The 20,000-nt window shown below is 39.7% G+C and overlaps 1 protein-coding gene across 1 annotated transcript in view; it reads right to left on the minus strand.

Annotated features, from left to right (window-relative positions):
- The window catches only part of si:dkey-237h12.3 (teneurin-3), a 627,006-nt gene that overhangs the window by 11,518 nt on the left and 595,488 nt on the right, over positions 1-20,000 (minus strand). The window contains exons 27-31 of the mRNA XM_061892022.1: positions 19,971-20,000; positions 12,932-13,167; positions 10,777-11,073; positions 2,560-4,171; positions 2,369-2,499 (exon numbers count right to left, since the gene is read on the minus strand). The exon at positions 19,971-20,000 is cut by the window's right edge and continues 146 nt beyond it. Of these exons, the coding sequence (XP_061748006.1) occupies positions 2,369-2,499; positions 2,560-4,171; positions 10,777-11,073; positions 12,932-13,167; positions 19,971-20,000 (2,306 nt within the window). The remainder of the gene's footprint in view (positions 1-2,368; positions 2,500-2,559; positions 4,172-10,776; positions 11,074-12,931; positions 13,168-19,970) is intronic.

Here is a 20,000-nt window from a genome sequence, read left to right on the forward strand (position 1 = left end):
CAACTCCACATCAGGACATACACAATATATCAAGACAGAGAAAAACAGGTTCACAGTGACTAAATCAATAACACTCACAGATAACCACTCTGGTATTATTTATATTATAGCAATAATATTGCAGACTTAATGTTTCAAATATTTGATTGGCCAATAACTAGTCCACAGAAGTATTATATTATACTAAGATTTTTTTCTCCTTTACCGTAAGCACATTTTCAATCGTATTTATAGTAACATTGAAAACTTGCCATACACGTGTAAAGAACAGAATCTCATGGTTGTCTTGACGTTCTCAATCATTTCTACAACTCTCATTGTTTTATTTACTGATTGGAGCACATACTTGTTGGTCACAAAAAAACATTCATAATATTCACTTAATTTATGAATGTAATATAGGTCTACTAAAAATGTGACAAAAGTATACATACAGCAATGTTAATATTTGCTTACATGTTGCGTAGCAAGTTTTACTCCAATAAGGCACTTTTTGTAGCCGTCCAATTTTTGACCACACAATTAGTGCAGTTCGGCTAATTGTGACTTTTTTTTCGGCATTGTCCACAAGTTTAATTCAAGCCTTTCTAAAATCTTAATTCTAGCCTACATCAGCCATTCTTTTACCACTTTTGACATGTTTTTATATTTATATTGTATTTTTGTATTTATATTGCTGGGTATTGTTGACATTCATTTTTGCTTCATCTAACATCGCATGTACAAAGATAAGACCTTCTAGAAAATAGTTCTGTGGTCAGATGAAACAAATATTGAATTGTTTAGCCACAATACCCAACAATATGTTTGGAGAATATAAGAAAAAGCTTATAACCCCAAGAACACCAAGCCTACCATCAAGCATGGTGTTGGTAGTATTATGCTGTGGACCTGTTTTGCTGCCAATGGAACTGCTGCTTTACAGACAGTAAATGGGACAATGGAAAATGAGGATTAGCTCCAAATTCTTCAGGACAAGCTAAAACCGTCAGGCCGGAGGTTGGGTCTTGGGCGCTTTTGGGTGTTCCAACAGGACAATGACCCCAAATACACCTTAGAATAGCCTTCCCAAAGTCCTGACTTAAAAATGTAGACAATGCTGAAGAAACAAGTCCATGTCAGAAAACCAACACATTTAGCTGAACTGGACCAATTTTGTCAAGAGGAATGGTCAAAAATGTAAGCAGAAGTTTGTGGATGGCTACCAAAAGCGCCTCATTGCAGTGAAACTTGCCAAGGGACATGTAAGCAAATATTAACTTTGCTGTACGTATACTTTTGACCCAGTACATTTGCTCACATTTTCAGGAGACCAGAGGTGTCCAAAGTGCGGCCTGCCACACATTCTGCAAAAATTGCTAAATTGATAGTATTGCAAAAATTAAAAAAGACATTTAAAAAAAAAAAAGTGGAATGAGGTGAAATCTAAAAGTGTGAATGTTGACACAAAGCTGCCTTGCAGGCAGTTTTTTTGTTCCTTTTGTCTTTATTTTCTTTTTTTTTTCATTGCTAAAAAAAAAAAAAGGACAAAAAATAAATCTATGTTATAATGAATTATTACTTTAAAATTATCACTTTAAAATGTTTTATGTGGAAAATATATTGCAAATCCTACTAAATACATTTAGTAGGATTTTATTGAACTTTTCACTGTGATTACTCAAAAATATTAAATAATTAAAATCAATGGTGTCCTGCATTATTGATCTTTGAGGGCTTTCATTAATAAATAAAGGAACTGACCAATAAAGTACTATCTATCTAAATACTGCATATTTCAGTTTTACTATAAAAAAAAACAAGTTCTCTTTCACAGAAAAGGCATAAAACCTTGTTTTACTTTATATCAACCTCAAGTTGATATAGAGATTTACTGTAAAAATAATCATAATTTGAATTAACATTTTAGACCCTCTATGCTCCCACAGGAGCCTTAAGGATTGAAAAAAAAATACATATATTTTGTTATGGTTTGAAAATGACGAATATCCAAATGTTTAAATTTTTCCGTCTGTGGAAAAAGTTTGGACACCCATGCAGTAGAGCCATAATAAATTCATAAAAGAAGCAAACTTCATGAATGTTTTTGGTGAGCAACAAGTATGTGCTCCAATCACTACATCACAAAAAAATAAGTTGTAGAAATGATTGGAAACTCAAGACAGCCATGACATCTTGTTCTTTACAAGTGTATGTCAACTTTTGATCGCGACTATACGCCAGTTTTTGTTTTATTCCACGTTTGACAGTAGATTTCATTCTGTAATTCTGTTAAAGCGCAAACCAAGATACATTTGGAATAAATAATACCTAAAGATGCGTCAATAAAGGAAGGGGACATGTAGAGTCAAACATGAAGACAACCAACCGGCAGATCGTCCCAGAGCTGACTCTTCCTCAGCTCATACGACGGCATGCTCAGGTCGAACTTGGGGACGGGGAACCCGGGAATGGTGTTGTGAAGGTGGAAGCCAAAAGTGACGAGCCAGCTGTTCACATCTGCGCGACACAAGGACAATGTCGTGCCGCTTTCATAAGATCTTTGATGGCGCTTCTTACCTGCGACATATTCCTTCACTTCATGCACCTTGCTGATGGGGTTGTTATTCCTGAACATGTAAAGGTTAAAGGGCGCCGGCTCTTTGCCCACGTTCTTCAGCATCAACACATCGGGCGCCGTCCACCTCCCGGACATGATGTCGTAGTCCCTCTCGCCAAAGTGCAGAAGTCTGGTGAGCGGGTCGTAGAGTCCTCCGTGGAAGCCCAGCACCAGCTGGAAGTCCGGGTTGGAGTCGAAGTAGACCTCGCCGTAAGCGGTGTACTGTAGCTGCTTGACCAGGAGGCCGTTGCTGGTGAAGACCGCCAGAGGCGTGCCGGTGTTATCGCAGGCGATGTAGAACTCCTCGCCGCTGCTGATCTCCATGGCGAACAGGTGGCCTTGGAGGTCGTAGTAAAGCGAGGTGATCTCGGAGCTGGAGTGGTTGTAGACGTGCGTGATCCTGGCCGGGTAGCTGAGGTCGGCGTAAAAGTACTGCAGGTGCTGGCCGAGGCTGGTCTTGGTGGACACTCTGCGACTGAGACCGTCGTAACGATACTGGATGGTCCAGCCGCTGCTTTTGCTATAGACCCTTGCCAGCAGACCTTTGGAGTTGTACTCGAAGATCTCCGCCCCCCTCTGACGGAGGAACCCGTCCTCATCCATCCTGTACTGGATGTCCCCCAGGCGAGTGATCCTGTCCCTCAAGTCGTATCGCAGCGGAAGGAGCCTGGCGCTGTTGCCCGCGTTGAGCAGGTGCAGGTTCCCGTTCAGGTCGTAGGTGTAGCGCCACGTGACTTTCTCGTTCAAGTACACGGTCTGCAGCTGGCCGTCCACGTCGTACTCGTAGCTGTACTTGGTGGTGTTGGCGAAGGGGCCGATCTTGATCTCTCTCTTGGTCACGCGTCCCACGTCGTCGTACTGGAAGGTGATCCAGTACATGAGGGAGCGGAATATCTCGTACTGGATCTCCTTGATGCGTCCGTGGGCGTCAAAGTGCTTGGTGTAGGTCATGACCGCGGTGGATATGATCTGGTTGATGTCGTAATAGATCACGCCGAACTTTCCGAACTGCTCGATCTTCCCGGAGATGTCGTCAAACTGGTACAAGTCGATGGGCAGCGGCGTCTCGTTGATGACGCCTTGCACGCTGGTGACACGCAGGCTGCTGTCGTAGGTGTAATCGAAACGCGCGTTGACCATCCCGTCCTCGCTAAAGCGGAAGATCTGCCGGTCCACTAACGGCCCCACCTGGCGGTAACGGATGGAGCAGATGAACCCTTCGCTCTGCAGGTTGACCGTCTTCAGGACGCCGGCCGTCTCGTCGTAGGTGAAGCTGACTCTGGTGCTGTCGTACAGGATCTCCGACAGCTTGTTCTGACGCCGGTACCGGTACAGGACCCTGCGGCCGGTGCCGAAGTGACATACTCTCATGAGGAGCCCGTCCTCGCTGTAGTCCACGGCCACCGAGGCGTTGCTCTCCGGGGGGTGGTAGAGGTTGCGGTAGTAGCCCACCGAGCGGATGGTCTGCATGGTGTAGCGGGCCACGCTCGGCATGGTGACACCGGCGAGGCGGTCCAGCGGGTCGAAATCAAAAATGTACTGGCGCTGGCTGTGGAGCAGCAAGACCATGGACTGTGGGGACAAGACGGAGCAGAGAGGCAAGTGGATTAGACTTTTAATGCATGAGCGGGCGTGTGCTGGGCCTGAGGAAGGAAGAATCAACAATCTGAGCAGTTCAACATTTGTTCATGTATAAAATCCTCAGATGTTACACATTGTTAAAAAAACAGACTATATGTACACAGATCTGACTAAGGAACTCTTTTTGACTAAAAACTTTGTAAACTAATTCATTTAACTTCTCTTTGTCAATATTTTATGCCTGTGTTGGCATTGCTATGAGTTCGCAGTCAATCGAAAAAAAAAAAAGTTTTTTTCTGGATGGTTTATGCCAGGAGTGTCCAAAGTGCGACCCAGGGGCCATTGTTTAACAACCCCACAGCAATTTCTAAAAATACAATTGAAAAAAATAAAAAAACATAAAAACTGGTATAAAACGGCAAACAGGTGAAATGTAACAAGAACTTGTTGCAATGCTATAATAACACAAAGCTGCCATGCAGGCTGTTTCTTTCCTTAAAAAATAATAATGGATCAAAATCAATGTCATTTTGAATTATTGACCTATTCAAGGCTTCAATTACGTCACATGAAATATTCAACTTTGAGATATTTTTTGGGGATAATATTGCATATTTTGTTTTGCCATATAAAAAACTAAGCTGTTTTTTTTTTTAAAAGAAGGGCCTAAAACAAACAAAAAACACAACAATAAAACTAATAATTGACGGATAGATCTGACGTTCTTCTCGAGATTATTCTGCTAAAAGTAAACACAAAAAATAATGTATAATTTTTTGAACACTTTCATGAGTAGGAAACTTTTGGATCCCCAATTATTTTAGTGTGATTTGTTTTTAAGTGTCATTGCTCAAAAAATAATAATGAATCAAAATCCAAAATTAAGGCTCCAATTATTATATAATCTTAAATATTCCACCTAAAAAGTTATTGGGTGAAAATATTGCATATTTTTAATTTTTTTCCATTTATTTTTTTCTAATTTTGATATAGAGATTTAAAACTTGCTTAATAAAAATTACACATTTGACAATTTTTTATGTATTATATATATACACACACACAATTACATTTTTTTTTTTTTTTTTGGACCAAAACCCTTTGGGGTACCCGTAATCATAACTGAATGGAGTTCTAAATGTATATTTTTTAAACATATATTGTATTGGTTTTTAAAATAATTATGAAACTGGCCCCCGCTTGCTTTGATTTTTCAGTTTGCGGCCCTCAGTGGAAAACATTTGGACACCCCTTGTTTATGCTATGTCTCCAATAAGACGGAAAACCCCTTAAATAATTATTGAGCCTAAGCCCCATTTCAGCCACAATAAACTAGTGTTTAAGGTTCCCCTCCTCAGACAATTTTTTGTACGCCGTGTCAAAGGTCTTGCTCATGGTTGGTTGAAAAGTTATTTTGGTGGCAGAGAGCAGTATGTGCATATGAACAATGTAGATTCAGATAAAAACATAATAACACATGGAGTACCCCAAGGTTCTGTACTGGGACCAAAAATGTTTTTACTGTATATTAATGGTATTTGTAAAATCTTTAAAAAAACTCTACTGTAGTATTTTTTGCTGATGATACAAGTCTGTACTGTTCTGGGCAAGACCTTGACCAACTCCTAGAGACTGTAGAGATCGAACTCCACATACTTAAGCAATGGTTTGATGCCAATAAACTATCAACCAACCTAAATAAAACTAAATATATAATTTTTGGAAATAGGAAAAATAACATACAGCGTCATATAAGAATTGATGATATGGAGATAGAACGGGTGTATTCAATAACATTTTTGGGATTCTATATAGATGAGAAATTAAATTGGAAACTGTACATAACGATACTCAAGACAAAGATGGCAAAAATTATTGCTGTGTTTCATAAAATTAAAAACTCTGTAAATCAAAAGGCTCTTAACATGATATATAATTCTTTCATACTCCCATATCTTAATTATTGTGTTGAAATCTGGGGAAACAATTACAAATCAAACAACTCTATGCTTTTACTACAAAAGAAAGCGATTAGAATTGTAAATTATGCGAATTATCATGACCATACCAATGCTCTGTTCATTCAATTAAAAACATTAAAACTGCACAATCTTGTTGACCTCAATACTACTATTGTGGCTTACAAAGCTCATAACCTCATACTGCCTGGGTGTCTACAGAAGAGGTTCAAACCCAGAGAGAATCCCTATGACCTCAGAAGTTCAGCTCTCTTTTGGAAAGCAAAAATAAGAACAAGCTTAAAAAGTACATGTGTTTCTGTGAGAGGAGTTCAACTGTGGAACAGCTTGGATGATTCCTTAAAATGTTCCAGTTCCATTCACACATTTAAAACACACTTTAAGACCATGGTCTTGATAGAATATATCACTCTTGCATCAACATTGTAGTTAATACTATGATTAATGTTTATTAAAAACTAAACATGGGATATAAATAATAATGGAAGTATAACTGTCTGTATGTATATTATGTAATTGGTGCAAGGGTTTAATACGTGTATATTATTGAACTGTGTTCATGTTGTGTATAATGTGTATTCAAAAAATGCTGTGCAAGGGACATTTCATAATTTTCGGAAGTTAATTTCGTACTTGACATTGTTCATAGGGTTAGGCGCAATAATTTTTCCACTTCAGCCTAAACCCTTTCAATCTGCAACATTTTATTTTCATTTTTCAATCTAGGAATGTACAGCTGTTTGTTTGTTGACCAATGACCAAAGAACAATAAACTTGAAACTTATTTCTTCAATCGCCGACTCTTAGCTTTGTAGGGACTCTTTGATTGTTTCCAAACCAGCACCAGCAAAATGGACTTAACTTGACAAACTGCTCTGGAAAGCCGGCCAAACGATTGTCACGCAGTTGGAGGCGTTTGTGTCAGTGAGGGACACTGGACCAACTACTCACCATCGTGGACAATCCTGCCCACCCACTCCACCAGACAATTGAGGGACAGCGGAGCTCATACTCCACCCGACTCCTTCATTTTGTTCCCACAGTGTTCCATTCAAGAACTCCTTCATTCCGCACTCCATCCAGCAGTAGATGATATATGTCTGTTAATAACCTGACCGCTTCTACAGTCGTGCTCTTAAATTGACAGACCCTGGGAGAATTAATGATTTCTTGGCCATTCTTCAGGGAATATGACTGATGCCACAAACACCTTTCTTCCACTCATGCTTAATGGTTGTTTGAAGCTATTTATTGGCAAACAACTGTGTTTACTCTTTTTAAAATCAAAATTACAAAAGAAAGTACCTCAATGACCTTGATCAAAATTTTACACACCCCAGTGACTTTGATCTGAGAACATGCACACAAGTTGACACAAACAGGTTTGAATGGCTAATTGAGAGTCCAATCCTTACCTGTGACCTGTTTCTTTGTAATTAATGTGTGTGTATGAAAGATCAGTGAGTATCTGGGCTGCTGGCAGACCATTGCATTTTCCATCTTAAATGGGAAATGCAAAACAATAGTCAAAGGGTTTGCAAGAAAAGTTAGTTGAACTGCATAAAAAAGGAGAGGGGTTTAAAAAATTGAGAATGCTAATAAGCAGTGTTGGAACACTGATTAGGAAGTGGAAAAATTTTCAGCCACAACTGCCAGGAAAATTGTTCGAGATGCAAAGAAAAATCCGCAAATAACTTCAACTGAAATACAGGACTCCCTGAAAAATTGTGGTGTGGCTGTTTCAAGATGCACAATAAGGAGACAGTTGAAGAAAAATGGGCTGCATGGTCGAGTCACCAGAAGAAAGCCATTTCTCCACAAATGTCAGAAAGTATCTCGCTTGTATTACACCAAACAGCACAGAGACAAGCCTCAAAACTTCTGGAACAAAGTCAATTGGAGTGATGTGATGAAAATGTAACTTTTTTGCCACTCGACAATGCAGCCCATTTTTCTTCAAGTACCTCCTTAAATTCTACCATGGTATGTAAACTTATGAGCACAACTGTATGTTAGCTACCTCTCTTTGTTTATAATGTGTATTTTCTGCTGGATCCACTGTCTATTTTATGCTACTGCTGTTACATATACTGTAATATTGTACATGGTAATTGCTATATATTGTAAGAAAATATATCAGTATATACCATATACTGTATAGGTAATGTGTTTATTGCTACTACAGTACATTTTTAGTCTACTTTATGCCTGCATTATCCTTTCCATGATTACACTTTCAATCCTTTTTAACTGAGCCGCTGTGTGGAACAATTTCCTTTGTGGATCTATAAAGTTTGTCTAAGTCTAAGTCCAGGCATCAAGTCGGATCAGACACTGGAGGGCATGTTTTGATGTTATTCAGGGATTACTATGATATGTTCATTGAATTGTATTCTTTGGCACATCAGTTTTCAAAAGAAATATCGTAGGGAATCGCAATTTGGGGTCTTTCCGCAGTATTGCCCTGACTGTCTGGTGGAGTCAACAAAGACCTGTGATCAGAGGGTGGCGATTACTCACGCCCTCCGCTTAAAGTCATTTACAGTAAATGGAGGTCGCAGCTCCGGCTGTCTGGCCGAGGTTCATCACCCTCCTCTGTGAGAATGTCATGCGCAGTCATCCGCGGACACATCCGGCGTTCCCAGCGGTCCCTGAGCTCTCCGAGTTCCTAACGTCAGAGTGTGCCTGTGGCCTCTCATGGTCACGCAACCCCAGCCAAATATCTTTGTGGGGAAACGACTAAATAATGTTAAAACGGAAGGAACGGAGGGAGCCTTAAAACGCCGTCTTTGGCTGGTTGGCATTCTGTTAGAGCCGCATCCTGTGAAGTCGATTCAGAGCATTCGGGAGAATATCAAAGCCTCCCGTTCCTGCAGTCCCCCCTTAGTGTTCTACTGTTTGGCAGCAAAGATGCAATGTATGTCGGCTACATCTGCTCCTCTATTCATTTTTGAGGCGGCCCGTGCACAGTGTCAAACATTAATTTTATGTGATTTATTGTGAGCCTAAAACAAATTCAGATCTGCAGACACTTGGCAGGTCATGAATAAAACATGGTCACTGCGACGGTCCCCCAGCTGTACGCCAATAGTGCTTTGAAGAGTGCACTGCTATTAAAAACACATACGCTTTGATGGAGCCCAGGATACTTTCCTCAAGTTTGACCCCCGTGGGGAAAAAAAAAACAGCCGGCTATCTCGACATAAATGATTCGATAAGTCCACTGTTCTTGCCACGCCACCGAGATGCTACTCGCAGATGTTTATGCAGATGCAATCAGGCTTGAAGGATTGTGTTGAAATGATGATTGGAGATCTGCACCGCTGCATGGAAATGAGTCCGCTTTAGTGTGACCTTGATTGATGTCATGTTTTTGCAGCTAATGTTGACCAGCACACTGTGAATTATTCCCTGAGTTTGTAAATATTAACAAAAACGATGTTGATGTAACTGAAAGATGGCTCTATTCGCTCTGGTATCGATCATATACTGATGATTAGGCCACTTTTTTGAAGTAAAACTTGGTTATACTAAACAGCAGGGGTCACCAACACAGTGCCCACGGGCACGAGGTCGCCCGTAAGGACCAGATGAGTCGCCCGCTAGCCTGTTGTAAAAATAGCTCAAATAGCAGCACTTTATTTATTTACTAGCAAGCTGGTCTCGCTTTGCTCGACATTTTTAATTCTAAGAGAAACAAAACTCTAATATAATTTGAAAATCCGAGAAAATATTTTAAAGACTTGGTCTTCACTTGTTTAAATAAATTCATTTATTTTTTTACTTTGTTTCGTATAACTTTCAAAAAGACAATTTTAGAGAAAAAAATGGAACCTTAAAAAAGATTTTTAAACACATACACCTTTTTACCTTTTAAATTCCTTCCTCTTCTTTCCTGACAATTTAAATCAATGTTCGAGTATTTTTTTTTTTATTGTAATGAAAATACAGTACATTTTAATAAAATTTTTCATTTTAGCTTCTGTTTTTTTGACGAAGAATATTTGTAAAATATTTCTTCAAACTTATAATAAAAATTCTGAACAATGATTCAGGCAAATCTACAAAATCTGTAGAATCAAATTTAAATATAATTTCATAGTCTTTTAAATTTCTTTTAAAATTTTTAGTTCTGGAAAATTTAGACGAAATAATGATTTGTCTTTGTTAGAAATATAGCTTGGTCCAATTTGTTATATATTCTAACAAAGTGCAGATTGGATTTTAACCTATTTAAAACATGTCATCAAAAGTATATATTTATTGTGAGAAATCATTAAGATGATCAGTGTTTCCACAAAGATAATTATTAATAATAACAGACTTAAAGATAAATTGAGCAAATTGGCAATTTCTGGAAATGTAATTAAGTGTGTATCAAACTGGTAGCCCTTGGCATTAATCAGTACCCAAGAAGTAGCTCTTGCTTTCAATAAGCTTGGTGACCCCTGCTATACAGTATATGGAATACTGTGATAATATTGGTAACCGTGACATTGCTGGGGACAATAACCATGACATGAATTGTTCCCATTGTTGCATCAATAATAATAATCAAGTATCATGGTGGGGATTTTCTCCCCAATCAGTAAAGACTTATTTTAGTTCTGGCACTACCTGCTCCAGGTAGGTATAACTCCATATCTTCCCATCAGCAAAGACGCGGGACACCAAGCGGCCTTGCGTGTCGTAGCCCAGCCTCTCGGTGGTCGGACCTCTCTGCAAGGTACTGATCTGCCCGCTGCTGGTCCGGCTCACATTGACGGGCAGCAGCTTACTGCTGGGCACCCACAACACGGGGTGTCCCGCTGTGTCGTAAATGATCTTCAGGAGGAACTTCCTGTGGTCGTCGTAGATCTTCTCCGTCCTCAGAGTGCGATCGTAATCCACTGAGAGGATGTTCCGTCCGTTCACCTGTGGGCGGGAGGTACCGTGTCAGGACTCATCCCTGGAAACCAAGGTCCAGGGACTACAATGTAAGGGCATAGAATCTTTGAGTGTAAACCCCAAGTGGCAATTTTTTGCGTACCCTTGAATGTACCACTGCACTCTTTTTAAAAGTTGATATTAGGATTCTCCCTTTTCGGAGGGCCGAGTTCTTGCAGATTCTATAGTTTTAAGACTGAGAGGTGGCTAGAACTGAAGTTGAACAATTTATTCGACAAAATACAAACCACACAGACACCAGGCCCGGGGAAAGAGCAAACGAGCTATCGACCGGCTGCAAGCTTTTTGTCTGCTTAGGTTGCCATGCCTCGATATGAACAGAAAGTGAAATTTAAACTTAAGAATTGAAAGCAAAACTTAACGTGTGCACTTTAGTGAAGGGGTTCTTGACCTCTTTAACTCAAACATTAACACTAAGTTAGTACTCTTACTGTTGATTTTAATTGTAGTCAATAACCTAGTGACAGTGTAACAGGATACACCTAGCCAAATGTTATGAATATGAGTTAATCACACATACAATTAATAAAGGCTTAGGTTAGGCTGATTACAAAAATAAATACTGTATTTTCCGGACTATAGGGCACACTCCCGATTAATGTTCTGTTTTCAAACTTTTTTTATATGTAAGGTGTCATATTATATATATTTTTTTCTAATTGTTAAATACTTCCTTGTGGTCTACATGTGGCTCACCTTTGACAGTGTCTTCTCCCCGTCATCTTTGTTGTGGCGGTGTAGCGTGCAAGGACGGTAGTGGAAGAAATGTCAAAAGATGGCGCTAACTGTTTTAATGACATTCAGACTTTACTTCAATCAAAAACGGAGCAGCAACACCGGAAATGTGTCCCATGAAAAACCGTCCGACTGGAACTCTCTAATAACTAAAGTTCCTTGGCTGAATAATGTAAACTCACTACACCAAAACAAGAAGATAGAGAAAAAGAAGAACATTATCCTATTATCTTACTACAGACTTCAAAGGCGAACACGCGCAATTTTTCAGGATTCATGCAGATCCCAAATATAGATTAGCAGAAGGTAAGAAAAGTTAATTTTTCATAATATTGCGAAACAAAACAACAGATAATAAGTCTTACCTTATAAACACAGCATAATAATACTCCTATGTTGAAGCACAGTACAATCCATCAAGCGGTTTGGCTTCATACCCTACCAAAGTCGTACTAATACATTTTGATGGATTTTTGAGAGTTGTGTGTAATGTTACATATTTTTAATGGAACATATAACATGTTGCTGTTGTTCACATATATATTATGTTTGACTGCCATCTGCTTATCATTACACCATGTGCCAAATAAAATTACTTCAAGGTCAGTCAGCAAAACCAGAATTATTATGTACATATGGCGCACCAGGTTTTAAGGTGGTCGACTCGCACTGTTGAGTTTTGAAAAAAAAAAAAAAAAGATTTTAAGTGCGCCTTATAGTCCGGAAAATGCAGTACTTATCAAATATACTGCAAAAGTAAGGACTCATATAAATTGTTGAAAAAAAAAATCACAAACAATTATACAATGCTAAAATAAAAACATTCTAAATAAATTACTAATAATATACTGTCAATAAAATTCAAGCACAACTTTGGTCATAATTTTTGCACTTAACAAAATAAATTCACTCTAGCTCCAGACGACTTCAGTTTGTTGTTCAAATTGTCATAGCTGCCACAAGCGGTAGAAAAGTGTATTACAACTGAGTAGCACAACTGAGAAACAAACATTTTTTGGCGGCCCAACAATGGTTAAGAGACACTGCTTCTGTGCACATCCATGTTCTCCTCTTAAAGGGTCCCACCTACCCTCAGCTTGCGTCCGAAAACAATCACTTTCCCTCTGGCTTGTTCTTTGCGAAAGCGCCACTCCACCAAGTTCTGGCCGCTCTCGCCCGGCAAGCTCATGTTGCGCCGGGCTACGGTGGGGTTGGCGGCCCCCGCCAGGATGTGGGGCTCGGTCTGGTAGTGGGTGTCCATCCCGTTGGCGTACGTGACTCTCAGCGAGTTGTCGAAGCCCACCTGGTAGCTGCTTTTGCACTGGTCTGTGGAAAAGCACAAAACAGGCAATTATCGCACACGATCAATCCTCCCGGGAGCCTCCTGGGATCGGTCGGGTTCTAATCACATTTTTACAAAAGAAAGAAGGAAGAAATCAAGTTGTCCCCAGGATGGGAATTTAGATGCAGGACACAGTGTGATGAGGCACTTGGGGTTTAGGTCTCAGTATCTTGGTATCTCTGACTATTGGCGAATTGGGATTTGGACTAATCTAGATTGCTCAATAACACGGGCTTTTCATTCATCTTCTGTTCATTACTTGTTTGACAATTTTCAGTGAAACCACCATCAAGTGCTCGGTATTTAAGTCCTCAGGTCTGTGGTCCACAGGCATTCATGGATTTATGCCTACCAGGTCCCCAAACTCAATACCCTAGAGACCAAACTACTCCGCTCAGGGGTTAACTTGAAATCAAAGCCTAAGCCACCGTAAATGTGAACTGGACCATCAAACCCCAAATGAAGGGTTTGTCTTGGAATTAAAACCGAGGACCCTGGACCAACCAGTCTCTAAAACCAATGACAAATAAAGTGGTTCCTTGGGATGGGTACCATTCACATTTGAAGCAATACAGTACTGACTCCAATTTATTGGTCAATCTACGTTCCCGTCCTCACCTATGGTCATGAGCTTTAGGTCATGACCGAAAGGACAAGACCACGGGTACAAGCGGCCCAAATGAGTTTCGTTCGCTGGGTTGCGGGTCTCTCCTTTAGAGATAGGGTGAGAAGCTCTGTCGTCCAGGGGGAGCTCAAAGTAAAGCCGCTGCTCCTCCACATGGAGAGGAGCCAGATGAGGTGGTTCGGGCATCTGCTCAGGATGCCACCTGAACGCCTCCCAAGGGAGGTGTTTATGGCACGTCAGACCGGTAGGAGGCCACGGGGAAGACCCAGGACACTTTGGGATTGACTATGTCTCCCGGCTGGCCTGTGAACGCCTCGGTATCTCCGGAAAGAGCTAGACAAAGTGGCTGGGGAGAAGGAAGTCTGGGCTTCCCTGCTTAGGCTGCTGCCCCCGCGACCCAACCTCGGTTTAGTGGAAGAAGATGGATGGATGGATGGATCGACAGTACTGATTCCGGCTACCTGGGAATCGATACCAATTCCTGTACTTCTGTGTCTTAACAAATATTAATTATTTTTGACCCCAAAAGGGACAAGCAGTAGAAAAATGGACGGATGGATGGATAATAAAATCCCATTTAGTATTGCAACATTCGAATATGAGCTAATGATGTTTGTTGTCAAGTTGGTAAATCTGGTTTTAATATTAATTCAAGACGTTAAATGGCATGAACGTATAGTTTATGGTGAGTTGGTCAGTTCAGTCTTTGCTCTCTGTTGCGCCCTACAAAGTCTTAATACTGAAAGTATTGTACTAATTACGCACCAGTTTTTTGATTGTAACATGCTGTGGAGAGGCGGGGCTGGCGGTCCGACGGCGGGGCTGGCAGTCCGACGGCGGGGCAGAGCACACCGGAGCCCGGCCCAAAATGGGGGCGTGGACGGCAAGCGGCGAGGCGGGGCGTGCCGGGAGCGACGCCGCAATCGAGATCAGGTGCGGGGGTCGCGCACCTGTACACTATTGATGAATCTATTCATCTCCTCTCGCTGTATAAAAGGGCATCAGCAGCACGAGAGGGGGAAGAGGAACGAGAGGAGCGAGAGACACGAGAGCCAGAAGACACAGCGTATGCAACGCGGAAGAAAGCGAGAGGGAGAGGAAGAGCGAGAGGCAGACGACGTGGGTGACTGAAAAGTCAAAAGAAAAATATTTACTTTATTGAATATTAAAGAAGTCTACACCTGCTCGAGCGAATGTCCTTCCTAGGTGGTCCTGGGAACCCGCACGACAGCGTGAGACTGTCACACATGCATTTTAGTTTTAGTTTTCATTAACAAATGTGTAGGTGTTGAAAATAAAAACTTAAACTCGCGAATGCTAATCAGTAGCATGTCAAAAGCAAAATCAATGTATATTAGCTTCAAGCTAGCGCATTTTTTTGGAAAAGTGGAGCCTTACTTTACATTGAAGCATTTTTGGAGTCAATTTTGGCGCCTGGCGTGACGTCACGCACAACCCAGGTACCGAAACATGGACTCTCACTGCTGTCTTGGAGCCACTATGGATTGAACTTTCACAGTATCATGTTAGACCCGCTCGACATCCATTGCTTTCGGTCCCCTAGAGGGGGGGGGTTGCCCACATCTGAGGTCCTCTCCAAGGTTTCTCATAGTCAGCATTGTCGCTGGCGTCCCACTGAATGTGAATTCTCCCTGCCCACTGGGTGTGAGTTTTCCTTGCCCTTTTGTGGGTTCTTCCGAGGATGTTGTAATCGTAATGATTTGTGCAGTCCTTTGAGACATTTGTGATTTGGGGCTATATAAATAAACATTGATTGATTGATTGTCGGATTTTTTGTGGACCGGCGAGACGAGGTTAGTGCTATAAATGCACCGGATTCGGTAACCATCCCTACTGGTACTTCGACTTAGAAGCATCTTGAGATATGAGCGGTCGCACGGTTTTTTGTTACACTTTAAGTTGTGAGCATACTTTGAATTACGCCCATTCGAAGTATAATTTGTCCACGGCCCCCAGGTAGAGAACGACACAATCATGCCCACTAACCCCCCGAACTGAGAAAGTTAGTGCGAAGGAGAAGAAGCGGACGGCCGAGTCACAGAAAAACCCATCAAAAACGTGCCTTGGCATCAATCCGCATCACACTAGCCACAGCCGGTCTGCGCAGCATGCAGCCAAACATGTTAAAACATTTATTCAAGAAAATATTAAGAAGCTGCTGATGCTTTTTGTAAGACGTGTTTCAATGTTTTGCCTCGCTCTGAGCATAACCTTTAGTACACAAACATACACATCGCCAATACGTCACTGAAATACATCCGTGTGGAACATAATTAAGGATTTTCTAGTTCCTATTGTTAAATGGAGTTGCAGTCTGTATCAATATCATTACCTTATTTAATAAAATTACAATATTTGTTTGTAGTACATGCTATTGTATTGTTTTAAGGAATATTTTAAACATATTTTTATTTTTAAAAGGCATGTTACATGTTAAAATGGTGACGTTTTTCAGGGATCAAATCAATTTAAATTCAATTTAATGGGAGGAGCTGAATTTCGATACCAAAGTCGTACTAAAACATTTTGATGTTCTATATTTTCAATGGAACATATAACATGTTGGTGATGTTTACTTGAGTCTTATTGCAGTCTACACATATATCTTATGTATGACTGCCATCTACTGGTCACACTTATCATCACACCATGTACCAAATAAAGTAGCTTTGAGGTCGGTAAGCAAAACCGGAATTATTCCGGATGTATCCGGGTTTTAAAGCGCACTGTCGAGTTTTGAGGGGGAAAAAAAAGTATTTTAAGTGTGCCTTTTAGTCCGGAAAATACGGTACTAATCAAATATACAGCAAAAGTAGGGACTCATAAAAATTGTTGGATAAAAATCACATACATATATCCATCCATCCATCCATTTCTACCGCCTATTCCCTTTGGAGTTGCGGGGGACGCTGGTGCCTATCTCAGCTACAATCAGGCTGAAGGCGGTGTCCACCCTGGACAAGTCGCCATATATGCAATGCTAAAATAAAAACATTCTAATTAAATGACTAATAAATAATAATAATATAATACACTGTCAATAAAATTCAAGTACAACTTTGGTCATAATTTTTGCATGAGTTGGTGTTGTTTCCTTGAGTCATATTGCAGTCTACCCTTATCTATTATGTGTGACTGCCATCTACTGGTCACACTAATCGTCACAAAATGTACCAAATAAAATGGATTTTATGTCGGTAAGCAAAACAAGAATTATTCGGTACATTAGGAGCACCGGGTTATAAGCCACACTATCGAATTTTGAGAAAAAAATAAATATTTTAAGTGCTCCTTATCGTCCGGAAAATAGGGTACTAATCAATTATACTACAAAAGTAGGGGGAACTTTCCTGCTGGACTCAATAAAGGTACTATCAATCTATCTATCATAAAAAAATGTGGGATAAAAATAACATACATTTAAGCAATGCTAAAATAAAAACATTCTAACTAAATTACTGATAAATAATAATAATAATATAATATACACTGTCAATAAAATTCAAGTATAACTTTGGTCATAATTTTTGCACTTGTTGGTGTTTACTTGAGTCATATTGCAGTCTACCCATATCTCTTATGTGTGACTGCCATCTACTGGTCACACTTATCACACCATGTACCAAATAAAATAGCTATGATGTCGGTAAGCAAAACCAGAATTATTCGGTACATTAGGCGCACCGTGTTTTAAGGTTTTGAGGAAAAAAGCAGATTTTAAGTGCGCCTTATAGTCCGGAAAATACGGTACTAATCAAATATCCTGCAAAAGTACGGACTCATTAAAATAATTGGATAAAAATCACATACATATATGCAATGCTATAATAAAAACATTCTAACTAAATTACTGATAAATAGTACTAATATAATACACTGTCAATACAATTTAAGTACAACTTTGGTCACAATTTTTGCCCTTGTTGGTGTTTGTGGTGTTGACTTGAGTCATATTGCAGTCAACGCTTATCTCTTATGTGTAACTGCCATCTACTGGTCACACTAATCATCACAACGTACCAAACAAAATGGATTTGAGGTCAGTAAGCAAAACCAGAATTATTCGGTACATTAGGAGCACCGGGTTATTAGCCACACTATCAAGTTTTGAGAAAAAAACATTTTTTAAGTGCGCCTTATAGTCCGGAAAATAGGGTACTAATCAACTATACAACAAAAGTAGGAGGGAACTCTCCTGATGGAATCAATAAAGGTTCTATCAATCTATCCATCCTAAAAAATGTGGGATAAAAATAACATCCATATATGCAATGCTAAAATAAAAACATTCTAACTAAATTACTAATAAATAATAATAATAATATAATATACACTGTCAATAAAATTCAAGTATAACTTTGGTCATGATTTTTGCACTTGGTGTTTACTTGAGTCATATTGCAGTCTACCCATATCTCTTATGTGTGACTGCTATCTACGGGTCACACTTATCACACCACGTACCAAATAAAATAGCTATGAGGTCGGTAAGCAAAACCAGAATTATTCCGTACATTAGGCGCACCGGGTTTTAAGGCCCACTGTCGAGTTTGGAGGAAAAAAGCAGATTTTAAGTGCGCCTTATAGTCCGGAAAATGCAGTACTAATCATATATCCTGCAAACGTACGGACTCATTAAAATTGTTGGATAAAAATCACATACATATAAGCAATGCTAGAACAAAAACCTTCTAACTAAATTACTGATAAAGAGTACTAATATAATACACTGTCAATAAAACTCAAGTACAACTTTGGTAATAATTTTTGCCCTTGATGTTGACTTGAGTCATATTGCAGTCAACCCTTATCTCTTATGTGTGACTGCCATCTACTGGTCACACTAAACATCACAACGTACCAAATAAAATAGATTTGAGGTCGGTAAGCAAAACCAGATTTATTCGGTACATTATCTGTACCGGGTTATCAGCCACGCTATCGAGTTTTGAGAAAAAAACGTTTTTAAGTACGCCTTATGGTCCGGAAAATAGGGTACTAATCAACTATACTACAAAAGTAGGAGGGAAGTCTCCTGATGGGATCAATAAAGGTACTATCAATCCATCTATCCTAAATAACATACATATATGCAGTGCTAAAATAAAAACATTCTAACTAAATTACTAATAAATAATAATAATAATATAATATACACTGTCAATAAAATTCCACTGTGGTCATAATTTTTGCACTTGTTGGTGTTGTTTACTTGAGTCATATTGCAATCTACCCATAACTTTTATGTGCGACTGCTATCTACGGGTCACAATTATCACACCACATACCAAATAAAATAGCTATGATGTCGGTAAGCAAAACCAGAATTATTCAGTACATGAGGCGCACCGGGTTTTAAGGCTTTTGAGGAAAAAAGCAGATTTTAAGTGCGCCTTAAAGTCCAGAAAATACGGTACTAATCAAATATCCTGCAAATGTACGGACTCATTAAAATTATTGGATAAAAATAACATACATATATGCAATGCTAAAATAGAAACATTGTAGCTAAATCACTAATAAATAATAACAGCATAATAAACTGTCAATAAAATTCAAGCACAACTTTTGTCATAATTTTTGCACTTAAGAACATTATTTGACTTTAGCTCCAGACTTCTTCAGTGTGTTTAAATTTATCACTGCTGCCACAGGTGGTGGAAAAGTGTATTACAACTGAGTACCCCTGCGGCCCGTACGTACCACAACTGAGAAACCAACATTTGTTGGCAGCCCTGTAGGGGGCACTAGCAGCCCAACAATGGTTAAGAAACACTGCTTTTGTGCCATTTGGACACTGGACAGTGGAGCATGACCATCGATACACAAACATACATACTGCTTGTCGGCAACTCTGACCTCTCCTGTCCGACACCCAAATACATCCGTGTGGAACATAATTAGGGATTTTCTAGTTCCTATTGTTAAATGAAAGGCTTGCAGCCTGTAGACGTGCTAAACAATATTATGACATTATTAGTAGTACATGCTAATGTAATTGGGCGTTGTGGCTTGTGCAGCCCTTTGAGACACTCGTGATTTAGGGGTATATAAACAAATTTTGATTGATATAATGTTTTGAAGTAATAATTTAAACATGTGTTTTTCATTTTACAAGACTACACCGGCGCCACATGTTACCTTGGGACAAGGTGTAGTAGGCGTGGATGG

This window comes from Nerophis ophidion, linkage group LG29 (genome assembly GCF_033978795.1).
Source record: "Nerophis ophidion isolate RoL-2023_Sa linkage group LG29, RoL_Noph_v1.0, whole genome shotgun sequence".
NCBI lineage: Eukaryota > Metazoa > Chordata > Actinopteri > Syngnathiformes > Syngnathidae > Nerophis > Nerophis ophidion.